Below are 19,794 nucleotides of genomic sequence, written 5' to 3'. Positions count from 1 at the left end.
ATAGAAAAAGCTGCATCAGCACAGCAATGTGCAACCTCCTGTCTTTTCAGACCCAGAATTCACCTGCAGGATGAGACCCAGTTTTAAAGTTTTTAATGCATAAGCTTAATTTGCCCCCTATCTGTTTAGGTTGGAAGTTCCTTGGGACAAGGACCCACCTTCTTTTGCTTACACTTCCCAAAAAGGTTCCACAAAAGCCAATGGTACTGGATAAATCAAATATTATGAAAATATGGTACACACTGCTGGAAGGCGCTTAAACTCTGACTTGGGTGAGTCTCCGAAAGAAAGGTGGACAAAATGGTCAGTCTGGCAACAGTTGCTACGTGGCCATTGGCCACTTACCCACGAGTGCCCGATCAATGATGCGGATGGCAATGGTCATTAGAGTCCAGCACTTGGGGCAGATCTCTGCAGAGCTGAAAGAAGAGTCGTTAAAAAACGAAGCCCTGATTAGTTTAAAAATATAACCCACGACTCCCACCTTCAACGAAGCTTACAAAACCATATAAAAACCACAACAACCCAGTTCAGACAATTGTTCTAGACTCTGGTCTAGGGAACAGTGGAAAAATGTTGGGGCTGAGAACTCATCCTCTCCTCCGTTGGCTTAAGTACTAAGACCCTGGACCGCATTAATCCAGAGTTTTATGTTGTGTCCAAACTAGGAAGCTCTAAGTTAACGGTCCTTAACAAACAAGGAAGTAAGTCAGGGTGTGTGATCTGCTAAATGCTCTTCAGCCCAAAGTGGGCAGTGTATTTTTTAACACACACACACCCCAAAGGCACTGAACAAGCAAATCCAAGAGGCTATTCTACAGCTTCAGAATTCAGTGGGAAGAGGCTCATATGTAATGAGTGGCAATTTCACTGGACATGAGAAGTCATTTGACACGGCATCCACACGGTGGACACCCCATGTTCTTGCGCACATTCTGAAGGTTCAGAATGGAAAAAGGATTTTCTTTTAATGAAATAATTTATACGATTTCGTGTTGCATCCAACACTTAGATCTAGCATCCTTACTATTATTAGGCGTGTGGGACAAAACAAAGGGTGGCTTCCATTATCCTGCCCCCCTGCAATCTTCCTTGCATGCTGTGTCAGAAGACAGAGCACTTGGTTGAGTCAGGCTCAGCATGGCAAACTCTATATTCTTCCAAGCTCCCAGAAGAGTGCTATTCAGAGTTCTTCAGGCTGCAGGCCTATCCAGACTTACCTGGCAGTAAGTCCCGTTGAACACAGTGGGACTTACTTCCAGGAAAACATGCACAGGATTGCACTGTCAAGGCTCCTTCAGATGACCTAGCTAGTCATTTGTACACCCCCCCCCCCCCCACTTCTGAATGAATTTCCCTGTCACTTTCCAAACCACAAAAAGTCTGGTTCTTTTTTAAAGTGGACTTGTTGTGCCAGGGCGACAGAGCCCTTTAAACCTCATTTACTGTACAGACCTAAAGTCCTGGTATCCACTTGCGTGGGAATCCTTCCCACAAAATACTGACAGTCTAGACTCCCATTTGATGTGCTGTCAAGGTTCAGGGAATGCCCACAGATGGAAATAAAGTACAAAAACAGACAATAAGCTTAAAGTAAAAACGAAACAAGTTTCTAGTCCATAACTGTTACAACAACGCCAGAAGCACAGAAGCGGGCAGCATCTTTTGAAGTTCAGAGCAGAACTCAAGAGTGATCAGTCAATTGAGAGCGAATGCTCTAGCCACCTTCCCAAACATATACAATTATCATCCTCACCATCAAACTGGCTTCCTGTCCCCAATCACTATCCCAGAAGGGTAATAAAAATACCTGCAGCATCTTCTAACATCATCGTAATCTGTCATGTCTATATCAAATACGAGCTCTTTCTCCTGGGCCTGGAAGGCACCTAGGTGTACCATGTTGTGCTGGATGGGCTGCAGGGAAGCAAAAGGGAACAGAAATAACTTAGAAATGATAGCTGCTTACCGTAATTTAGAATTTTATCTTCCTGCCTTGTGACAGTTAACTAATTGGTTTTTCTTTTTCAATGGTTCCAGTAAAATTATGTTTGATCATATTTGTACGGTCAAAGGGCCAAGTCTTTTTTAAGCCAGTTAAATGGTAGACTCTAGGGCAGGCAGTTTTGAAAACCTTTTCTAAATCATTTTTATAACAGGATTGAGGAACCTGTGACCCTCCAACTGTTGCTGGGCTCCAGCTCCCATCAGCTGCAGCCAGCGATGCTAATGGCCAGGGTGATGATGGGAGTTGTAGTGCAGCAGCACCTGGAGATTCCCCGGCCTGGCTTTATAGCATTGAAGTGCATACCTTGTGCGAATACACGGCCCCAATGTCAATTTTGTAAGGGCACATTTTCTGGATCTCTTTTTCCAATTCCAAGGGTGTGTTGAAAGACTGGTACCGCACGTAGATGTCATCGCGGAGCGTGAACGAAAACTCTCTTCGCTGAAAGTAATTCTTTGACACTGCAAAAGGAAGATCACATGCAAGTTACATCGCGCAGCACAGTTTCTGCTTTGAATCTCAGCTATTCCACGAAGCTGGCAGGATGGTCTTAGGCAAGATGCTGTTCTTCACGCCCCAGTTCTCCTTTTGCAATATGGTGGAATAAGACAGCACACTGAACACTCTAAATGTGATATATAAACGCTAAGTATGATTATACTTTAGTCAGCCAGGTCGGCGTTAATTCAGGAAAGTCCATACAAGAAGTCCACACAACCCTAAAAATTCTGTGGCCAGCAAAATGTTGGGACCTCCTTAACTGTCCTCTGTTAGCTGGGCTGGTCCTCTGTCCAAAAGTGTCTGCTATTTGCAGAGCCTTCCATTATAATTCCACTTTAAAGCTAAATAACAATAAGAAGAGAAAGCAGAGGCCTTGAAGTTGTTCATCATTCGGTCACAGATCATTCAGTCACAGTCTTCCCCACTATGGCGACAAGTGTTGTACTGCACTAATTATATTTGCATTTATGCCAAATACATGAGCACGTGTAAATTTTATGCATGTCTGTGCTCTCTTTTTCACCACACAGGTGGCCACGCTAGCCAATGCCAGACGGGGCACGAAGGTGGCAGTGTTCCCTTGTATAGTGCTTCCAAACACAGAATCATGGAACTGTACAATTGGAAGGGATCCTGGGTGTCATCTAGTCCAACCCCCAAAGCAGGAAGATGCAGGTGGCCTGTATGGGGATCGAACCTGCGACTTTGGTGCTATCAGTACCACCCTCTAACCACCCAGGCTCTTCCACAAACCCACAGAACCTTTTCTTTTGGAAACCTATTGCCCCTGCATCTTGCCGTTGTGCGTTCCTCAATTAATTCCTCAGTTAATTACAAACTGCGGGAAGAAGCCTGCCCTGAGTCTGCGGGCAGCGACTCATTTCACTTAGCTGCCCCATTTTCTTTGATCTGGGCGCCTCCTCCCGTTCCAGCGCCCACCATGAAGGGCGAGACCAGGCGCGTTTCTTCGCCTCCTGCATATGCTCAGAGGCACCCGTGTTGCAAGGCTGTGGGGGCTGAGCCCCGCCCCGGAGCACTTACGCGCCTCGACCATCTTCCCCCAAGTTGGGGGGCTTCCCTTCCGCTCCCTCCGCAGCTCCAGGGTCCCAGGAGCGCGCCTCTTCCCCCCCGCCCGCCCGCCCGCTCCTTGCTCACCGTCGCCGTAGCGCAGCCACCGCCCGTAAAGGCCGAAGGGGAAGACGCGGCGGTAGTACAGCGGCAAAAGGTCGGGCAGGGAGCCGGGTTCGAAATCTGCCATGTCCAAAGAGAAAGCGGAGCGCGCGCGCGGGAGAAGCCAGGCTCCGCCTTCCGCTTCTCGAAGAACCAATCAGAGCAGCGCCCGCCGTAGATGCACCGCGCCGGGGATTGTGGGAGTTGTAGTTCCGGCGAGAAAAAGCGGCCTCTGAGAGGCTCTAGCGGCCCTTTACGAAAATGATGTTGTTTAGTTGTTTAGTCGTGTCCGCCTCTTCATGTACCCATGGACCAGAGCACGCCAGGCACTCTGTCTTCCACTGCCTCGCGCAATTTGGTCAAACTCATGCTGGTAGCTTCGAGAACACTGTCCCACCATCTCGTCCTCTGTCGTCCCCTTCTCCTTGTGCCCTCCATCTTTCCCAACATCAGGGTCTTTTCCAGGGAGTCTTCTCTTCTCATAAGGTGGCCAAAGTATTGGAGCCTCAGCTTCACTATCTGTCCTTCCAGTGAGCACTCAGGGCTGGTTTCCTTCAGAATGGATCGGTTTGATCTTCTTGCAGTCCATGGGACTCTCAAGAGTCTCCTCCAGCACCATAATTCAAAAGCATCAACTCTTCGGCGATCAGCCTTCTTTATGGTCCAGCTCTCACTTCCATACATCACTACTGGGAAAACCATAGCTTTAACTATACGGACCTTACAGTTCTCTGCAAAACAGAAATCCTGCAAATGCAAACCTCCACTAAGTTTCACGCACAATGCATACAAACATAGCATTTGATGCACATTCAGCTTAGAACTTTTACACTGGGCAGAGGTAAAAGTGGGTGGATCAACAAACGTGAGTTTTGCGGAGGGGGCAGCCCTTCTCCCTCGAGCCACTATCCGTTCCTCCCCCAGTGCGCTTCAGAGCCAATACCACAGATGGCAGGTGCCTTGACCATTTCAGCGGTGTGAACACAATTGCCAGGCTAGCCAAGACCTGCACCTTGCGCCTTATGGTAGACAAACCCGACTTCATCCTCAGTGGCAAAGTGGCAACTAGAGAGGCTACCCTGCAGTGTGAGCTCAGTCAGGGAAATGTCTTCGATGAGTTCCTGATGGAGGGAACAGCTGCAGACAAAATAATAATTTATTTAGAGCTAACACCTGGAAGGGACGCGGGTAGCGCTGTGGGTTAAACCACAGAGCCAAGGACTTGCTGATCAGAAGGTCGGCGGTTCGAATCCCTGCAACGGGGTGAGCTCCTGTTGCTTGGTCCCTGCTCCTGCCAACCTAGCAGTTTGAAAGCACCTCAAAGTGCAAGTAGATAAATAGGTACTGCTCCGGCGGGAAGGTAAACGGCCTTTCCGTGTGTTGCTCTGGTTCGCCAGAAGCGGCTTAGTCATGCTGGCCACATGAGCTGGCCAATAAAGCAAGATGAGTGCCACAACCTCAGAGTTGGCCACGACTGGACCTAATGGTCAGGGGTCCCCTTACCTTTACCTTTAACACCTGGAAACTTCTCCAGAGCTTTGAAAACAGAATGCCAAGGAAGTGAAGTTGACTAATAAGCATTGCCCTTGCCTCACAGGAGCAAGAGAATGGCCAGCTCTAGCCCTGTTGTGGCTTATGACATTCCTGTGGGAATTATCCCAAGAAAGCTGCAGAATGACTTCAGGGAGTAGCAGGCTAGGCCAGAGTTTGATGGCAGCATTTATTTGCCAGTGCTCAAGACCATAAGGAAGAGGAGGAGGGTTGTGGAGAGAATGAACAATCTCTACAATTCTATAGTAATAGAATCAAATTTAATGGAGAAATGAACTTGAAAACAGAAACTGATCTGGTGTGTGTTACAACTCACTTTAAAGAACTTGGGAATCCTCCCAGGGTAGGCAGGCTCCCAAAGATCTACTCACAAGAAAGAGACCATAAAATACATAAAATAGTAAAGGTAAAGGTAAAGGTACCCCTGCCCGTACGGGCCAGTCTTGACAGACTCTAGGGTTGTGCGCTCATCTCACTCTAGAGGCCGGGGGCCAGCGCTGTCCGCAGACACTTCCGGGTCACGTGGCCAGCATGACAACGCTGCTCTGGCGAGCCAGAGCTGCACACGGAAACGCTGTTTACCTTCCCGCTAGTAAGCGGTCCCTATTTATCTACTTGCACCCGGGGGTGCTTTCGAACTGCTAGGTTGGCAGGCGCTGGGACCGAACGACGGGAGCACACCCCGCCGCGGGGATTCGAACCGCCAACCTTTCAATCGGCAAGCCCTGGGCGCTGAGGCTTTTACCCACAGTGCCACCTGCGTCCCATACCATAAAATGCAGACAGTAAAAACAGCACAACACTATTATATGCCTTTTTGCTTAAAAAAATAAGTCCTCTCCCAAAAGCCTCTTGGAATAAGAGCCTTCATCTGCCCTCAGAAAGGAGGGAACTTTTTAAATTTTATTTATTTTATTTTATTTTTTTATTTTGCCAACAAAGGTCCATATAGTAAAAGCTATGGTTTTCCCAGTAGTGATGTATGGAAGTGAGAGCTGGACCATAAAGAAGGCTGATCGCCGAAGAATTGATGCTTTTGAATTATGCTGCTGGAGGAGACTCTTGAGAGTCCCATGGACTGCAAGAAGATCAAACCTCTCCATTTGGAAGGAAATCAGCCCTGAGTGCTCACTGGAAGGACAGATCCTGAAGCTGAGGCTCTAGTACTTTGGCCACGTCATGAGAAGAGTCGGACACGACTAAACAACAACAACAACAACAACAACAACAACGTAGCAAGTGCAAACGGGTGCTTTTGCAGCTAGGGTTGCGACAGAGGGTGGAATCTTTGCTTCATTGCTCATATTAATAGATAACTCATCCCTGGGCGTCTGGGTGTCTCTCAGAAGCAACCTGTTTATTGGAATCTCTCTCTGGGCTATATTAACAAGTTACAGCTTAAAGAAAATTGGACTGCATTGCTTGTTGTTTAAGAGCAATGTGCTGATTTGTATTTACAATGTTTTCGTGACCGGTTTAAGGTAGAACTTTGGAACTCTTTCTTGGTGTGAAGAGCTTTTTGATTCAGGTTCTAGATCAGGGAATTCTGCTTACATAATTCTCACAGCCCTGAAAGGTTGCTCAGGACATAACATGACCCTCAGCCTTATCAGCACCCTGCCAGGGCAGTTATCAGTTCACAAATACAACCAAGTACTTTGAACTTTTCTTCAGGGTTATAGGTTTGAGGTATTCAACTGTGTGGATCTGGCAAGACTTTTAATTTTTGGAATAGCCATGCTAGCCTCCTGGTGATGTGCAAGGAGAACAAAGTAAGGGGCTCACATGGGAGGTAAAGGTAAAGGGACCCCTGACCATTAGGTCCAGTCGTGGCCGACTCTGGGGTTGCGGCGCTCATCTCGCTTTATTGGCCAAGGGAGCCGGCGTACAGCTTCCGGGTCATGTGGCCAGCATGACTAAGCTGCTTCTGGCGAACCCGAGCAGCGCATGGAAACGCCGTTTACCTTCCCGCCGGAGCGGTACCTATTTATCTACTTGCACTTTGACGTGCTTTCGAACTGCTAGGTTGGCAGGAGCTGGGACCGAGCAACGGGAGCTCACCCCGTCACAGGGATTCGAACTGCCGATTTTCTGATCAGCAAGTCCTAAGCTCTGTGGTTTAACCCACAGCACCACCTGAATGGGTGAGGACCCTCCCTCAATTCAGATAGTGAAAAGGAAAAACAACAACAACCAGAGATTTTGAGAGGAGAGCAGTGAGGAGACCTAGAAGTAAAACAGCTAGCTGGAGAGACACCCAGAGATCAATGTTTGATATCTATTTGAATCCAAGGCTGTAGTTATGGGAGATACAAAACCCTTTTGGGGTGCTAATGCTGTGAACCCCTCCACTGCAGGCTCAGCTTATATACAGTGGTGCCTCGCAAGACGAAATTATTTCGTTCCGCGAGTCTCTTCGTCTAGCGTTTATTTCGTCTTGCGAAGCAACCCCATTAGCGGATTAGCGCTATTAGCGGTTTAGCGGCTATTAGCGGCTATTAAAGGCTTAAGGGATTAGCGGATTAGCTGCTAAAAGGCTATTAGCAGCTTAGTGCCTTAGAAAAAGGGGGTGGGGAGCGGAAAAAACCCCCAGGAATCGCAAGACATTTTCGTCTTGCGAAGCAAGCCCATAGGGAAATTCGTCCTGCGAAGCGCATTGAAAAACGGAAAACCCTTTCGTCTAGCGGGTTTTCCGTCTTGCGAGGCATTCGTCTTGCGGGGCACCACTGTACCGGTAGTTGTGTAAATAAACCACATAGCATGAAGACACCACGGTCTCTGCTCTGCGTAATTCCAAAAGGAAACACGAACCCTGGAAAAGCGCCTGGGGCCCCCTGGAATCTCACACTATGTTCTTATGTTAAATGCTGGTCTACTTGTTTGTGTGTTTCTAAGGGCCAAACAAAACACGATGCTAAGTGCTACACCTGAAGTGTCATCATTGATTTTTTTTAAAAAATGTTAATAGCTTCTGTGTGATTAATACTTCCTCCCTGTTGACACAGTCTGAACAAAATCAGTTAAAATACTGCCTGGTGGCAATTAACAATGAAAGCCAACCGCCATGGCACACACACACAAACATATATATCATGCCCTAAATGAATGTAAATCTTTTCACGAATAAAGGCGAGTTACATCTTGAAAAATTAACGGGAAAACCTGAAAGAAGAAAGCAGGCCAAATCTGTTCTTTAAAGGCTTGCAGATAGCATTTACAGGGACATTTTGATCAGCTCCCTGCCATGCACTGTGACTGGTGCCTTGCAAGCAGCCAGCCAGCTGCAGAAATGAGTACTTCCCTGGCTAATGATTTCAGACAACTGAAGCAGGGAAATCATTGGACTAAGCCCCAGACTGGTTACCAATTCATAGATACACAAAGTACTTTGGACTTTTCTTGTTTTGGCAAAAAAAACCAACAACTTGGTGGCTGTTTTCCAGCCTATCCAGAACCGTACAAATTCTGGGGTGAGATGTAGGGGTAAGGTTCACTAACAGAATGGATTAACAGATCTACTCTTCTGTTTGTAGAGAGTTCCTGTTTCAGACAGATTGGACAGTCAAGGTGTTGGTTGAGTTTTGAGGTAAGCAAAGCCTATTAACTTTTCGTTTGGCGATGAGAGTGCTTCCAGACAGTGACTTAATATTGTACATGGGTCACTAAGATAATCACAAATGAGTCATTGCCAACAGGTGTTTTTAATACAGAATTAATGCCTGGAGAGGGTCAAGCTGGATTAAATTGGGAGGGAGATACAGGCTGGCATTTTGATGCCACTAACACCGTGTGAATGCTGCAAAAAGCTTGCGTGCATGAGACACACCAATCCACAACACAAACGCATCTGGCAGCATCTAGGGTGTGTTTAAAAGAAGAGAGTGGCTTGAATCTTAGCTATCCTTTTTGGAAGGAAGTTGGGTGGGTTACAGCTTAATAGAATTGTCAGTAGCATTGTAAGAAGACAAGCACTGTTCTTCCTTAGAATAATGAACCTATACGTCTATTAAGTTTTACAAGAATGACATCAATGGCTGCTTAGGGGGGAAAAGCCCATGGCTCCCTAGAGGCAGAGAAATGAGGTCTCTAAAATGGAATACAAGTTACAATCTGGAACTAAGGTGCCCGGATGCAAAGGAGGACCAGCCTCGAGTCTGCAGGTGCTGTTGCTGAATGCCAGGTCGACATTGAGTAAGACCTCCTTCAGCCATGATCTGATGATGGATAAGGCCAATCTGGTCTGTATCACTGAGAGCTGGGTGGGTGAGCAGGGTGGAGTTGGTTTTACCCATCTGTTCCCACCTAGATACTCTGGGCAGCATCTGGGCAGACTTGAGGGCCAGGGAGGTGGAGTTGCTATAGTCTGTAGGGTTTTTGTCTTTCTCTTCAGGCTCTCTGTCCATTTGGGTGGGATCTTGAGTGTATGTTCCTAGCACTGGGCAATTGGGACAGATTCGGAATTCTGTTGGCTTACTGTGCATCTTGTTGCCCAGCAGTTTCCCTGCCTGAACTGGTCTTAGAAGGGGTGTTGAGGACTCCCAGACTGCTGTTTCTGGGGAACGTCAACATCCATGCCAAGGAAACTGAGTCTGGGGTGGCTCAGGACTTCATGGCTTCCTTGATGACCATGGCACTGTCCCAACACGTCACTGGCCCAATGCATGTGGCAGGTTACACTCTGGACATTGCTTTCTCAGCTGAGCAGGAAGAGGGTGATCTGAAAATGTGAAATATTGACATCAGTCCGTTGTCAGGATCAGATCCCTTGACTGATTCAAGAACCTTTTCCACATCCTTTATCCTTACTAACTGAAACTCATCCAGCATAACAGGGAGGTGATTAATGCCCCCTTGAGAGAATGAATGGCTATTAGAAGAATGGATTATGCTTAACTTTAAGTGAAAATGGCTGGCTGGGGTGCTGTGTGAGAATGTGGGGTGGCTATAACCACTTATAGGTTCCTGCCTGACCCACCCCTGGTATGCAGCCCTTTTACATGTTGCAAATGCGGACTTCAAGGGGTGGGTGGCTCCCCCATCTCTCTTCTATTGCATGTCCTTTCCAGAAGGAGTCTCCCTGGAGCTTTTTTTTTTTTTTAGGATCCCTCAATACTAAGCATAGTGTCTCCGTTTCAACAGAGCAGTGCCAGTTTAGTTCAGTCATTGTCACAGGCAGGGACACAGTCTCAGAGATCAGGTGTAATGAACTCCAGGGCAGGCATGGCTTTGTTAATCATTACCCTTATGTTGTTCCTTAACCCTTTGAGTGTTGCAAACTGCTTTCCTAAGAGAACTTTGCTGCCCGATAACTCCAGAATGGGAATAATGAAACCTGGCGCCAGGCACCAGGCAAAAAACATTCCTTTTTAACCAGGCCTTTGGTTGAATTGATTTACATCCTAGGCCCTTTAAAAAAAATATATTTTTTTTGAGGGGGTTAGTTATTGGGTGGTGGTTGTTTTTGTTTTGATTGTGTATTTTGTGGTTTAATATTTTGCTTTGATCCTGCAAACCGCCCTGAGACCTCCGGGTATAGAGCGGTATATAAATTCAATAAAATAAAATAAAAATAAACCTGGAATGCATGAAAACAACAAGAATTAAAAAACAACCCTGCCATGTTTTGCTTCCTCTTTTAAAAGAAATACACAGCGAGCATGTGGCTCCTTTTGGCAGTCTTGCTGTTCTTTGTCATCCGGTGGTACCTGGAAAGGCAGAAGGTGGAAAACCTGCGAGAGAAGTATGTCTTCATCACTGGCTGTGACTCCGGCTTTGGGAACCAGCTTGCCAGGCAGCTGGATGCTGAGGGGCTCAGGGTGTTGGCAGCCTGTTTTACGCAGAAAGGGGCCGAAGAGCTGGAGAGGCTCACATCAGATCGGTTGAAAACTACCCTCCTGGATGTCACCAGCACAGAGAGCATTGTGGCAGCGACTGAGTGGGCGAAAGGGTGCGTCAGAGACAAAGGTACAGTGGTTGACTTCCAGATATGAGCTTGAAGACAGTGTGGTAGGAATTTTATGGTCTTAGATATATGGTAATGTTCATAAGTGTACCAACCAAGCACGTACATAGATCAGCACAGGGAGACTGACCTGGAACCATTTTGATTTCTAAACTGAGCAAATGTTTTCTCTGCAAGGTCAAAGTGGGAAACCTCCCATTGTCTCTTTCCTCACAAATCCTGTCTTAAGGGCACATTTAAGATATGAATAGGGCAGTGGCGTAGCGTGGGTTGTCAGCACCCGGGGCAAGGCAAGTAATTTGCACCCCCTAACCTGTGGATTTGCGCCCCCTAACCCTAACCCCCAGATGTTGCGCCCGGTGCGGCCGGCCCCCCTGCACCCCCCACGCTACGCCACTGGAATAGGGTGTGAGCCTGTGACCTGGCCCAGGAACTAAGTACAGTGGTACCCCGCAAGACAAATGCCTCGGAAGACGAAAAACTCGCTAGATGAAAGGGTTTTTCATTTTCTGAGGTGCTTCGCAAGACGGATTTTCCTAAGGGCTTGCTTCGCTAGACGAAACGGCCCTGCCTCTCCTGTCATGGCGATGGTCACTGCACGCACGCATGCTCGCTTCCCCGCTCCTCCGGCTCCCTCCCACCTTCCGGCTGACGACTCCTCCGGCTCCCTCCGACCTTCCGGCTGACGGCCAACCTTCCGGCTGCCTCGCGCCGCTGCCCACCCCCCTCGTGCGCTCTCCTCAGAGAGCCGTTGCCGCCAGCAGCCAGCATTGCAGCCAGAGTCGCGCTCCTGAGCCCCGCCGCCCTCCAGCAGCCCGTCGCACAGTGGCCACAACGCGCAGGTGAGTCTGAGGTACCGGCTGCGGCAGCTGACCTGCTTCTCCCTGCCCCTCCCCGCCGTTGTTAGTGTTTTAATGCAGTGGTGCTTCACAAGACGAAAGAACTCGCACAACGAAAAAACTCGTGGAACGAATTAATTTCGTCTTGCGAGGCACCACTGTATTTATCATTGCAAAAGACTAGCCAGGCTCCCCAGGCAATCCAATCAAGTAACCTGCCAGATAAACAACGACAGGAGAAAAACAACATACAAATTTAAGACCACCCCTTCTGTGATGTATGTATGATGTTTCTGGGGGTGGTCTTGATCTACAGGGTGCCAATTTCAAAAGTCTTTATAAGGCCTTGCGTGCCATTGTTCTGGGTTCCTCCTCCTTTCCTGCGTGTGAGGGGAGCACCCTGTTGCAACAGATCAATAAAGATCAAGCTTACTAGCAGCTTTGCTTCTCAATATTCTCTGCTTGGCCTCTGTTATCTTCTCCTATCAATAGGGAACCTATGTAAGGACTCTATATGGGCTCTTGGATACCCCATAAGGGAAAAGGGCAAATTTTTGTTTACAACAATAGGGCGTGTTGCAAAGGGCAGGAGAGATACAGCTATATAGCTAACTATATTTTAATTGTGTTCACAAATAGCAGTTCAAGTACAGTAATAGTTTCACACAAACAAGGGAAGATTCAAAAGAGACATTTGTGGTATCCCATGGCAACATAAATCCATATGTGGCTCAGCTTCAGGAATCCTCTATAGGGACTGCATAGCCAAGTGTTTCCCTTAGCTTGCTTACATAGGAACATCTTCAATAACTTTTAAAGCTTCCTACCTATCTATTTTTGGCAATGCTCCATGTTCTCCCTCTAGCTAGCATTACCACCTGTTACTCTAGGCTCACAATCTCTGCATGCTGTGATACGTTGCACACATTTGATTCTGCATCTGGCGAGCAAACTGTTTTGCTACAAACCACAGCTATTTCAACAATTTTCCCTCTTACTCACTAAAGCACAGAAAAAGCATGCTGAAGAACAACACTTTGATACAGAAAGGCAGATTTTAAAAACGCAACTCCCACAATCCTTGTCCATCACACATGGTGGGTGGTATTGATGGGAGGTGGAGTCCAACACCGTCGGCCTCCCCATCCCTAGCTTACAAAACCTTGTGAGTGCAGAATTTTTAGAACCGCCCCCCCCCCGAGCAACACATTTTGTTATGAGAAAATTAAATTTATTGGTGTTCCCAAGCTTTGCTTAGCCTGGGCCAGATGTTCAGCATCATTTTATCGTGTTTTTAATAGTCCTTTGGTTTCTGCCCAGAGTGGCTGGGGTATAAATAATAAATTATTATTTAATTATTATTTAATTATTAATTATGATGATGAGGGGGGGACGCGGGTGGCGCTGTGGGTAAAACCTCAGCGCCTAGGACTTGCCGATCGCATGGTCGGCGGTTCGAATCCCCGCGGCAGGGTGCGCTCCCGTTGCTCGGTCCCAGCGCCTGCCAACCTAGCAGTTCGAAAGCACCCCCGGGTGCAAGTAGATAAATAGGGACCGCTTACCAGCAGGAAGGTAAACGGCGTTCCGTGTGCTGCGCTGCCTCGCCAGATGCAGCTTGTCACGCTGGCCACGTGACCCGGAAGTGTCTTCGGACAGCGCTGGCTCCCGGCCTATAGAGTGAGATGAGCGCACAACCCTAGAATCTGTCAAGACTGGCCCGTACGGGCAGGGGTTCCTTTACCTTTACCTTTATGATGATGATGATGGTGTTCTTACTCAAATGCTAACTTGCTGTCTCTACTCCACAGGGCTCTGGGGCTTGGTAAACAATGCAGGGATTGTGGAAGCGATGGTACCCAATGAGTGGCTGGACAAAGATTCCTTTGTAAGAGTGCTAAATGTCAATCTGGTTGGACTGATTGACGTGACGCTACACATGTTGCCGCTGGTGAAGAAGGCCAGGGGAAGGGTTGTTAATGTGTCCAGCATTCTGGGGCGGCTGGCTTTCTACGGAGGAGGCTACTGTCCATCTAAGTATGGGGTGGAGGCTTTCTCCGACTCTCTCAGGTAAGCTATCACTTCTGACATCACAATTGTCAAAATGCAGTGCAGAGAGGGGCTAAATATCTCAGGCCCAGATCAAGAGGAGGAAGAAGGCAATCAATTTTGGGCTTTGCTGGCTGTTTCATTCCCCCCCACTTTACAGCTGGGGACAGTGAAGCTGAACAATTACTGTATTTTTCGCTTTATAGGACACACCAGACCACAAGACGCACCTAGTTTTTGGGGGAGGAAAACAAGAAAAAAAATATTCTGAATCTCAGAAGCCAGAACAGCAAGAGGGATCGCTGCGCAGTGAAAGCAGCAATCCCTCTTGCTGATCTGGCTTCTGGGATAGCTGCGCAGCCTGCATTCGCTCCATAAGACGCACACACATTTCCCCTTACTTTTTAGGAGGGAAAAAGTGAGTCTTATAGAGCAAAAAATACGGTATGTATCCAATGCCATTTTTTTTTTTTTTATTAGCTTCCCTTCTAAGCGCTCTTCTCCCCGCCGCCAGCCTTCACATCAGGTCCGGGGACAGGGGGAAGATGCGCTGTGCCTCCCCGCTGTCCCCGGAGCTTGCGGGGCAGGCAGCGGGAAGAAGCGCTTTTCTCCCCACCGCCAGCCTTCACATCAGGTCCGGGGACAGGGGGAAGACGCGCTGCGCCTCGCCGCTGTCCCCGGAGCTTGTGGGGCAGGCAGCGGAGAGAAGCGCTCTTCTCCCCGCTGCCAGCCTTCACACCAGGTCCGGGGACAGGGGGAAGACGCGCTGTGCCTCCCAGCTGTCCCCGGAGCTTGTGGGGCAGGCAGCGGGGAGAAGCGCTCTTCTCCCCGCCGCCCGCCTTCAGACCAGGTCCGGGGACAGCGGGAAGGCGCGCTGCGCCTCCCCGCTGTCCCCGGATCTTGCGGGGCTGGCGGCGGGGAGAAGCACGCATCTCCCCGCCGTCAGCCTCTAAACCACATAGGGAGACAGCGGGATGGCGGCGTTCCGCCTCCCCGCTGTCCCCCGACCTTGTGGGGCTGGCGCTGCGGCTCTCCTGAAGCCTGGAGAGCGAGAGGGGTCGGTGCGCACCGACCCCTCTCGCTCGCCAGGCTTCAGTGAAAGCCTGCATTCGCCCCATAGGACGCACACACATTTCCCTTTCATTTTTGGAGGGGAAAAAGTGCGTCCTATAGGGCGAAAAATACGGTAATTTTCTACGGACCTTGCAAAGGGTCCTTGACTAGCCAAGTAAGCTTTTGAGTTCAGCTGTTTACAATCACCTACCCTCGCTCCCAAAATTCACCCTCACTCACCATTTCCTTTAATTGCCGGACCCAGATTCAAACTAAATTACAGTGGTGCCCCACAAGACGAATGCCTCGCAAGACGGAAAACCCGCTAGACGAAAGGGTTTTCTGTTTTTCGATGCGCTTCGCAGGACGAATTTCCCTATGGGCTTGCTTCGCAAGACGAAAATGCCTTGCGAGTCTTGAGATTTTTTTTCTCTCCCCACCCCCTTTTTCTAAGCCGCTAAACCGCTAATAGCCTTTTAGCAGCTAATCCGCTAAGCCTTTAATAGCTGCTAATAGCCGCTAAACCGCTAATAGCGCTAATCTGCTAAGCCGCTAATAGGGTTGCTTCGCAAGACGAAGAAACCGCTAGACGAAGAGACTCGCGGAACGAATTAATTTTGTCTTGCGAGGCACCACTGTATATATTCAGTTTCTTCCCATATAACTGTCGTCTGTTAGCCACAGTTGCAGGGGTAGCTGTGTGAACCATGTCAACCCCATTGTTTCTTTCCAGGCGTGATCTCCGCCCTTTTGGGGTGAAAGTAGCCATGGTGGAGCCAGGCTATTTCCGAACAAACTTGTGTAACGTCGAGCGCAGCATGAGCGTCCTCGAGCAGCAATGGGTCCGTACCCCACAGGAAGTCAAAGATAGCTATGGACAGACCTACTATGAGAGATGTGAGTCCTCCATGTGGTCTGTGGGGAGTGAACTGGGGCTGCCATTGAAATAAAGGTGGATGGGGAACCTAGAGCCCTTCAGATGTTGCTGGACTGCAACTCCCATCAGCCCAAGTCATCATAACCAATAGCTGGGGATAGTGGGAGTTGGAGTCCCGCAACATTTTGGAGGGCCACAAGACCCTTGCATTTTCAAATCTCTGCCATTTGAAGGATGGGAGGTTTGCCCTTAATATTGGGTTGCATCCACACCATACATTCAAAGCATGTTCATACCACTTTAACAGTCATGGCTTCTCCCAAAGAATCCTGGGAATTGTAGTTTACCCCTCGCGGAACTATAACTCCCAGCACCCTTAACAAACTGCAGTTCCCATGATTTGGGGAGGGGAGCCATGATTGTTAACCTCGGGTTACATACGCTTCAGGTTACAGACTCTGTTAACCCAGAAATATTGCTTCAGGTTAAGAACTTTGCTTCAGGATGAGAACAGAAATTGTGCTCCAGTGGCGCGGCAGCAGCAGAAGGCCCCATTAGCTAAAGTGGTGCTTCAGGTTAAGAACAGTTTCAGGTGAAGTACGGACCTCCGGAATGAATTAAGTACTTAACCCGAGTTACCACTGTAAATGTGATTTACAGGTATGGTGTCCTTGGTGCTGGAGAATCATTCTGAAGCCATTTGGGGGCCTTCTGCCCTTTCCACAGTATAGTGGTACCTCAGGTTAAGAACTTAATTCGTTCTGGAGGTCCGTTCTTAACCTGAAACTGTCCTTAACCTGAGGTACCACTTTAGCTAATGGGGCCTCCTGCTGCTGCTGCTGCTGTACCGCCACCGCGCAATTTCTGTTCTCATCCTGAAGCAAAGTTCTTAACCCGAGGTACTATTTCTGGGTTAGCAGAGTCCGTAACCTGAAGCGTCTGTAACCTGAGGTACCACTGTAGTCATCAGTCACAACTCAGGCACTCATTGGCTAAAACAGTGGAAGGTGGAAGCTAGCTGATATCTCACAAAGGAATTTTGCTCTGTGTCATTTGTTCCAAAGGAGCTAGAGACTTAATACGTCTTTTTCAAATAGCATCTCAGAGTCTGGCCCTGTGTTGGTTCTGGGCCCAGTAGTACAGAGGTAGCCCTTGTACTTACCCCCTTTGGTGGCCCTGATTCCTTTTGATGAGTCAGAATTGTCTCCTGACATAGGAAGGGGAGAGAGACCTGATTCTGCTACAGCCTCATCTGCTGATTTCTGCTGCTTGTCTCTATGATTTATGGTTAGCCCCCTAAGGGTTCTATCTTCCAGTCTGAAAACAAACCCATTGGGGAAAAAGACCACCTGCCCTACTTCCGCCCTCAGACTTGGCAATGTCCCAACTTCTCAAAGGTTTGTTGATTTCTTTAATGGAACAGGGAATGTACCTTTCCAAATTCAGAAAGTGCTCTTTTTTGCGGGGGGATGGTTGAGTGATTAGCACCAGTTTTAGACATGTACATTTTGATCTACATTCTATTCATAGAATCATAGAGTTGGAAGAGACCACAAGGGCCATCGAGTCCAACCCCCTGCCGAGCAGGAAACACCATCAGAGCACTCCTGACATATGGTTGTCAAGCCTCTGCTTAAAGACCTCCAAAGAAGGAGACTCCACCACACTCCTTGGCAGCAAATTCCACTGTCGAACAGCTCTTACTGTCAGGAAGTTCTTCCTAATGTTTAGGTGGAATCTTCTTTCTTGTAGTTTGGATCCATTGCTCCATGTCCGCTTCTCTGGAGCAGCAGAAAACAACCTTTCTCCCTCCTCTATGTGACATCCTTTTATATATTTGGACATGGCTATCATATTACCCCTTAACCTCCTCTTCTCCAGGCTAAACATGCCCAGCTCCCTTAGCCGTTCCTCATAAGGCATCGTTTCCAGGCCTTTGACCATTTTGGTTGCCCTCCTCTGGACATGTTCCAGCTTGTCAGTGTCCTTCTTGAACTGTGGTGCCCAGAACTGGACACAGTACTCCAGGTGAGGTCTGACCAGAGCAGAATACAGTGGCACTATTACTTCCCTTGATCTAGATGCTATATTCCTATTGATGCAGCCCAGAATTGCATTGGCTTTTTTAGCTGCCGCGTCACACTGTTGGCTCATGTCAAGTTTGTGGTCAACCAAGACTCCTAGATCCTTTTCACATGTACTGCTCTCAAGCCAGGTGTCACCCATCTTGTATTTGTGCCTCTCATTTTTTTTGCCCAAGTGCAATACTTTACATTTCTCCCTGTTAAAATTCATCTTGTTTGTTTTGGCCCACTTCTCTAATCTGTCAAGGTTGTTTTGATCCTGTCCACTGGGGTGTTAGCCACCCCTCCCAGTTTGGTGTCATCTGCAAATTTGATCAGGATGCCCTTGAGTCCATCATCCAAGTCGTTGATAAAGATGTTGAATAAGACCGGGCCCAAGACAGAACCCTGTGGCACCCCACTAGTCACTCTTCTCCAGGATGAAGAGGAACCATTGATGAGCACCCTTTGGGTTCGGTCAGTCAGCCAGTTACAAATCCAGTTCTTGTTGTTGATTTGAAAACTGTTCATATGCCACCCTGACTGTCGCACAGAGAACGGCTTCATATCCTGGTGTTTGTTTGCAGTGTTTTGGACCGACCACAAATCTTCTCCTCTAACTCCCTCTCTTTTTCTTCTCAGGGCGCCAGTTGTTCAAAGAGGCCCTCATAACTCGATGCAGCACTAACCTCTACCTGGTCACTGACTGCATGGAGCATGCCTTGACGTCCCGGCACCCTCGCACCCGCTACTCTGGAGGCTGGGACTCCCAGTTCTTCTTCATTCCTCTCTCTTACATGCCCACAGCGTTGGCAGACCTTGTGCTGACCTGGTCTTGGCCTAAACCTGCTCAAGCTGTGTGAAGACAGTGACATGAAAATAGTCGTGGCTAGGGAAAGAAAAAGGGGGGTTGGGTGGCCAGATGCAAGAGAACAGAGACAAGGCTCCTATGCTTTCAATCGTTGTGTACAAAAGGGAATTTCAGCATGTGTGGTTTGTTAGGATATTTCCGTTCCACCTTAAAAGGGAGCGGGATGTTTGTGTCACAGCCTGCGCATTTCCTGTCTCACAGGATGTTTCTGTTGTGTCTTTGCTTTCGTTTCTCTCTCTATGCCGGAGCTCTCTAGCAGGCAGTCATGTTTTTCTTTGTTCTGATCAACGCTGAATAAACTTCTAAATAATGCTCTCCTGACTGCATCTTTCGCTGTGTGCATATCTGCTGATAAGAGCGTGCATCGGCTCTGGAATGTGGGAAGCTATTTCTGGAGCTCGTGTCGCTAATTGCTGATACTGCGTGTCTACGGGAGATCGATGGAGATCTGGAGACGACGTGGAGTTCATGATGGACTTTGTCTCCCTGGCAGTATCCCAACATGGTTTGTGTTGGTAATCTGTGCATGTTGCATGTCCCTCTTCTATGTTTCAAGGTTCAGGAGCCTTCTCTGCTTCTGCTGCTGGCCGCAGGGCGCACAGGTTGCTACATCTCACACCTTCCTGAGATTCTCACCTTTCTGAATTTTCTGATGGAGTTCTCCAAACCAATAACGTGTCTATAAGGGTCAGGAACAGAAACCAGTCAAATAAGGATGGTCATTATTTGTTCACATCATTGTTGTTATCAAGTCACCGAATAATGGAACTGTAGACTTGGAAGGGACCCTGAGGCTCATCTAGTCCAACCCCCTGCAATGCAGAATCTCAACTAAAGCGTCCATGACAGATGG

The 19,794-nt window shown here is 48.3% G+C and overlaps 3 protein-coding genes across 8 annotated transcripts in view; 2 read left to right on the top strand and 1 right to left on the bottom strand.

Annotated features, from left to right (window-relative positions):
- The window catches only part of LOC310671572 (retinol dehydrogenase 16-like), a 160,254-nt gene that overhangs the window by 47,133 nt on the left and 93,327 nt on the right, over positions 1 to 19,794 (top strand). The gene's annotated exons all lie outside the window — the stretch shown is intronic.
- Positions 1 to 19,794, bottom strand: part of PRIM1 (DNA primase subunit 1) — an 85,600-nt gene that overhangs the window by 15,429 nt on the left and 50,377 nt on the right. For 3 of the 4 annotated variants that reach the window (XM_083427707.1, XM_083427705.1, XM_083427706.1), the window contains 3 exons: positions 2,312 to 2,469; positions 1,811 to 1,917; positions 346 to 419 (listed from right to left, as the gene is read on the bottom strand). In XM_083427707.1, the coding sequence (XP_083283833.1) occupies positions 346 to 419; positions 1,811 to 1,917; positions 2,312 to 2,469 (339 nt within the window). Of the gene's footprint in view, positions 1 to 345; positions 420 to 1,810; positions 1,918 to 2,311; positions 2,470 to 3,664; positions 3,830 to 19,794 lie in introns of those variants that run through there. The other variant, XM_083427708.1, reaches the window with a different exon arrangement.
- Positions 8,687 to 19,063, top strand: LOC310671608 (17-beta-hydroxysteroid dehydrogenase type 6-like). The gene is made up of 5 exons (XM_083427946.1): positions 8,687 to 8,816; positions 10,873 to 11,194; positions 13,840 to 14,098; positions 15,864 to 16,027; positions 18,713 to 19,063. Exons 2-5 carry the CDS (start codon positions 10,888 to 10,890, stop codon positions 18,931 to 18,933), a joined length of 951 nt encoding a protein of 316 aa, XP_083284072.1. The 5' UTR covers positions 8,687 to 8,816; positions 10,873 to 10,887; the 3' UTR covers positions 18,934 to 19,063.

Source organism: Podarcis tiliguerta (assembly GCF_965153285.1).
Source record: "Podarcis tiliguerta genome assembly, chromosome: 2".
NCBI classification, from domain to species: domain Eukaryota; kingdom Metazoa; phylum Chordata; class Lepidosauria; order Squamata; family Lacertidae; genus Podarcis; species Podarcis tiliguerta.
Note: the sequence above shows the minus strand (reverse complement) of the source record. Positions and strands in the feature narration are given on the sequence as shown.

Excerpts from the sequence above, each read along its gene's own strand:
- LOC310671608 (XM_083427946.1), top strand. The coding sequence starts at position 10,888 with ATGTGGCTCCTTTTGGCAGTCTTGCTGTTCTTTGTCATCCGGTGGTAC. Across the intron at positions 11,195-13,839 it reads AGGGTGCGTCAGAGACAAAG|GGCTCTGGGGCTTGGTAAAC; the intron begins GTACAGTGGTTG and ends TCTACTCCACAG. Across the intron at positions 14,099-15,863 it reads GCTTTCTCCGACTCTCTCAG|GCGTGATCTCCGCCCTTTTG; the intron begins GTAAGCTATCAC and ends GTTTCTTTCCAG.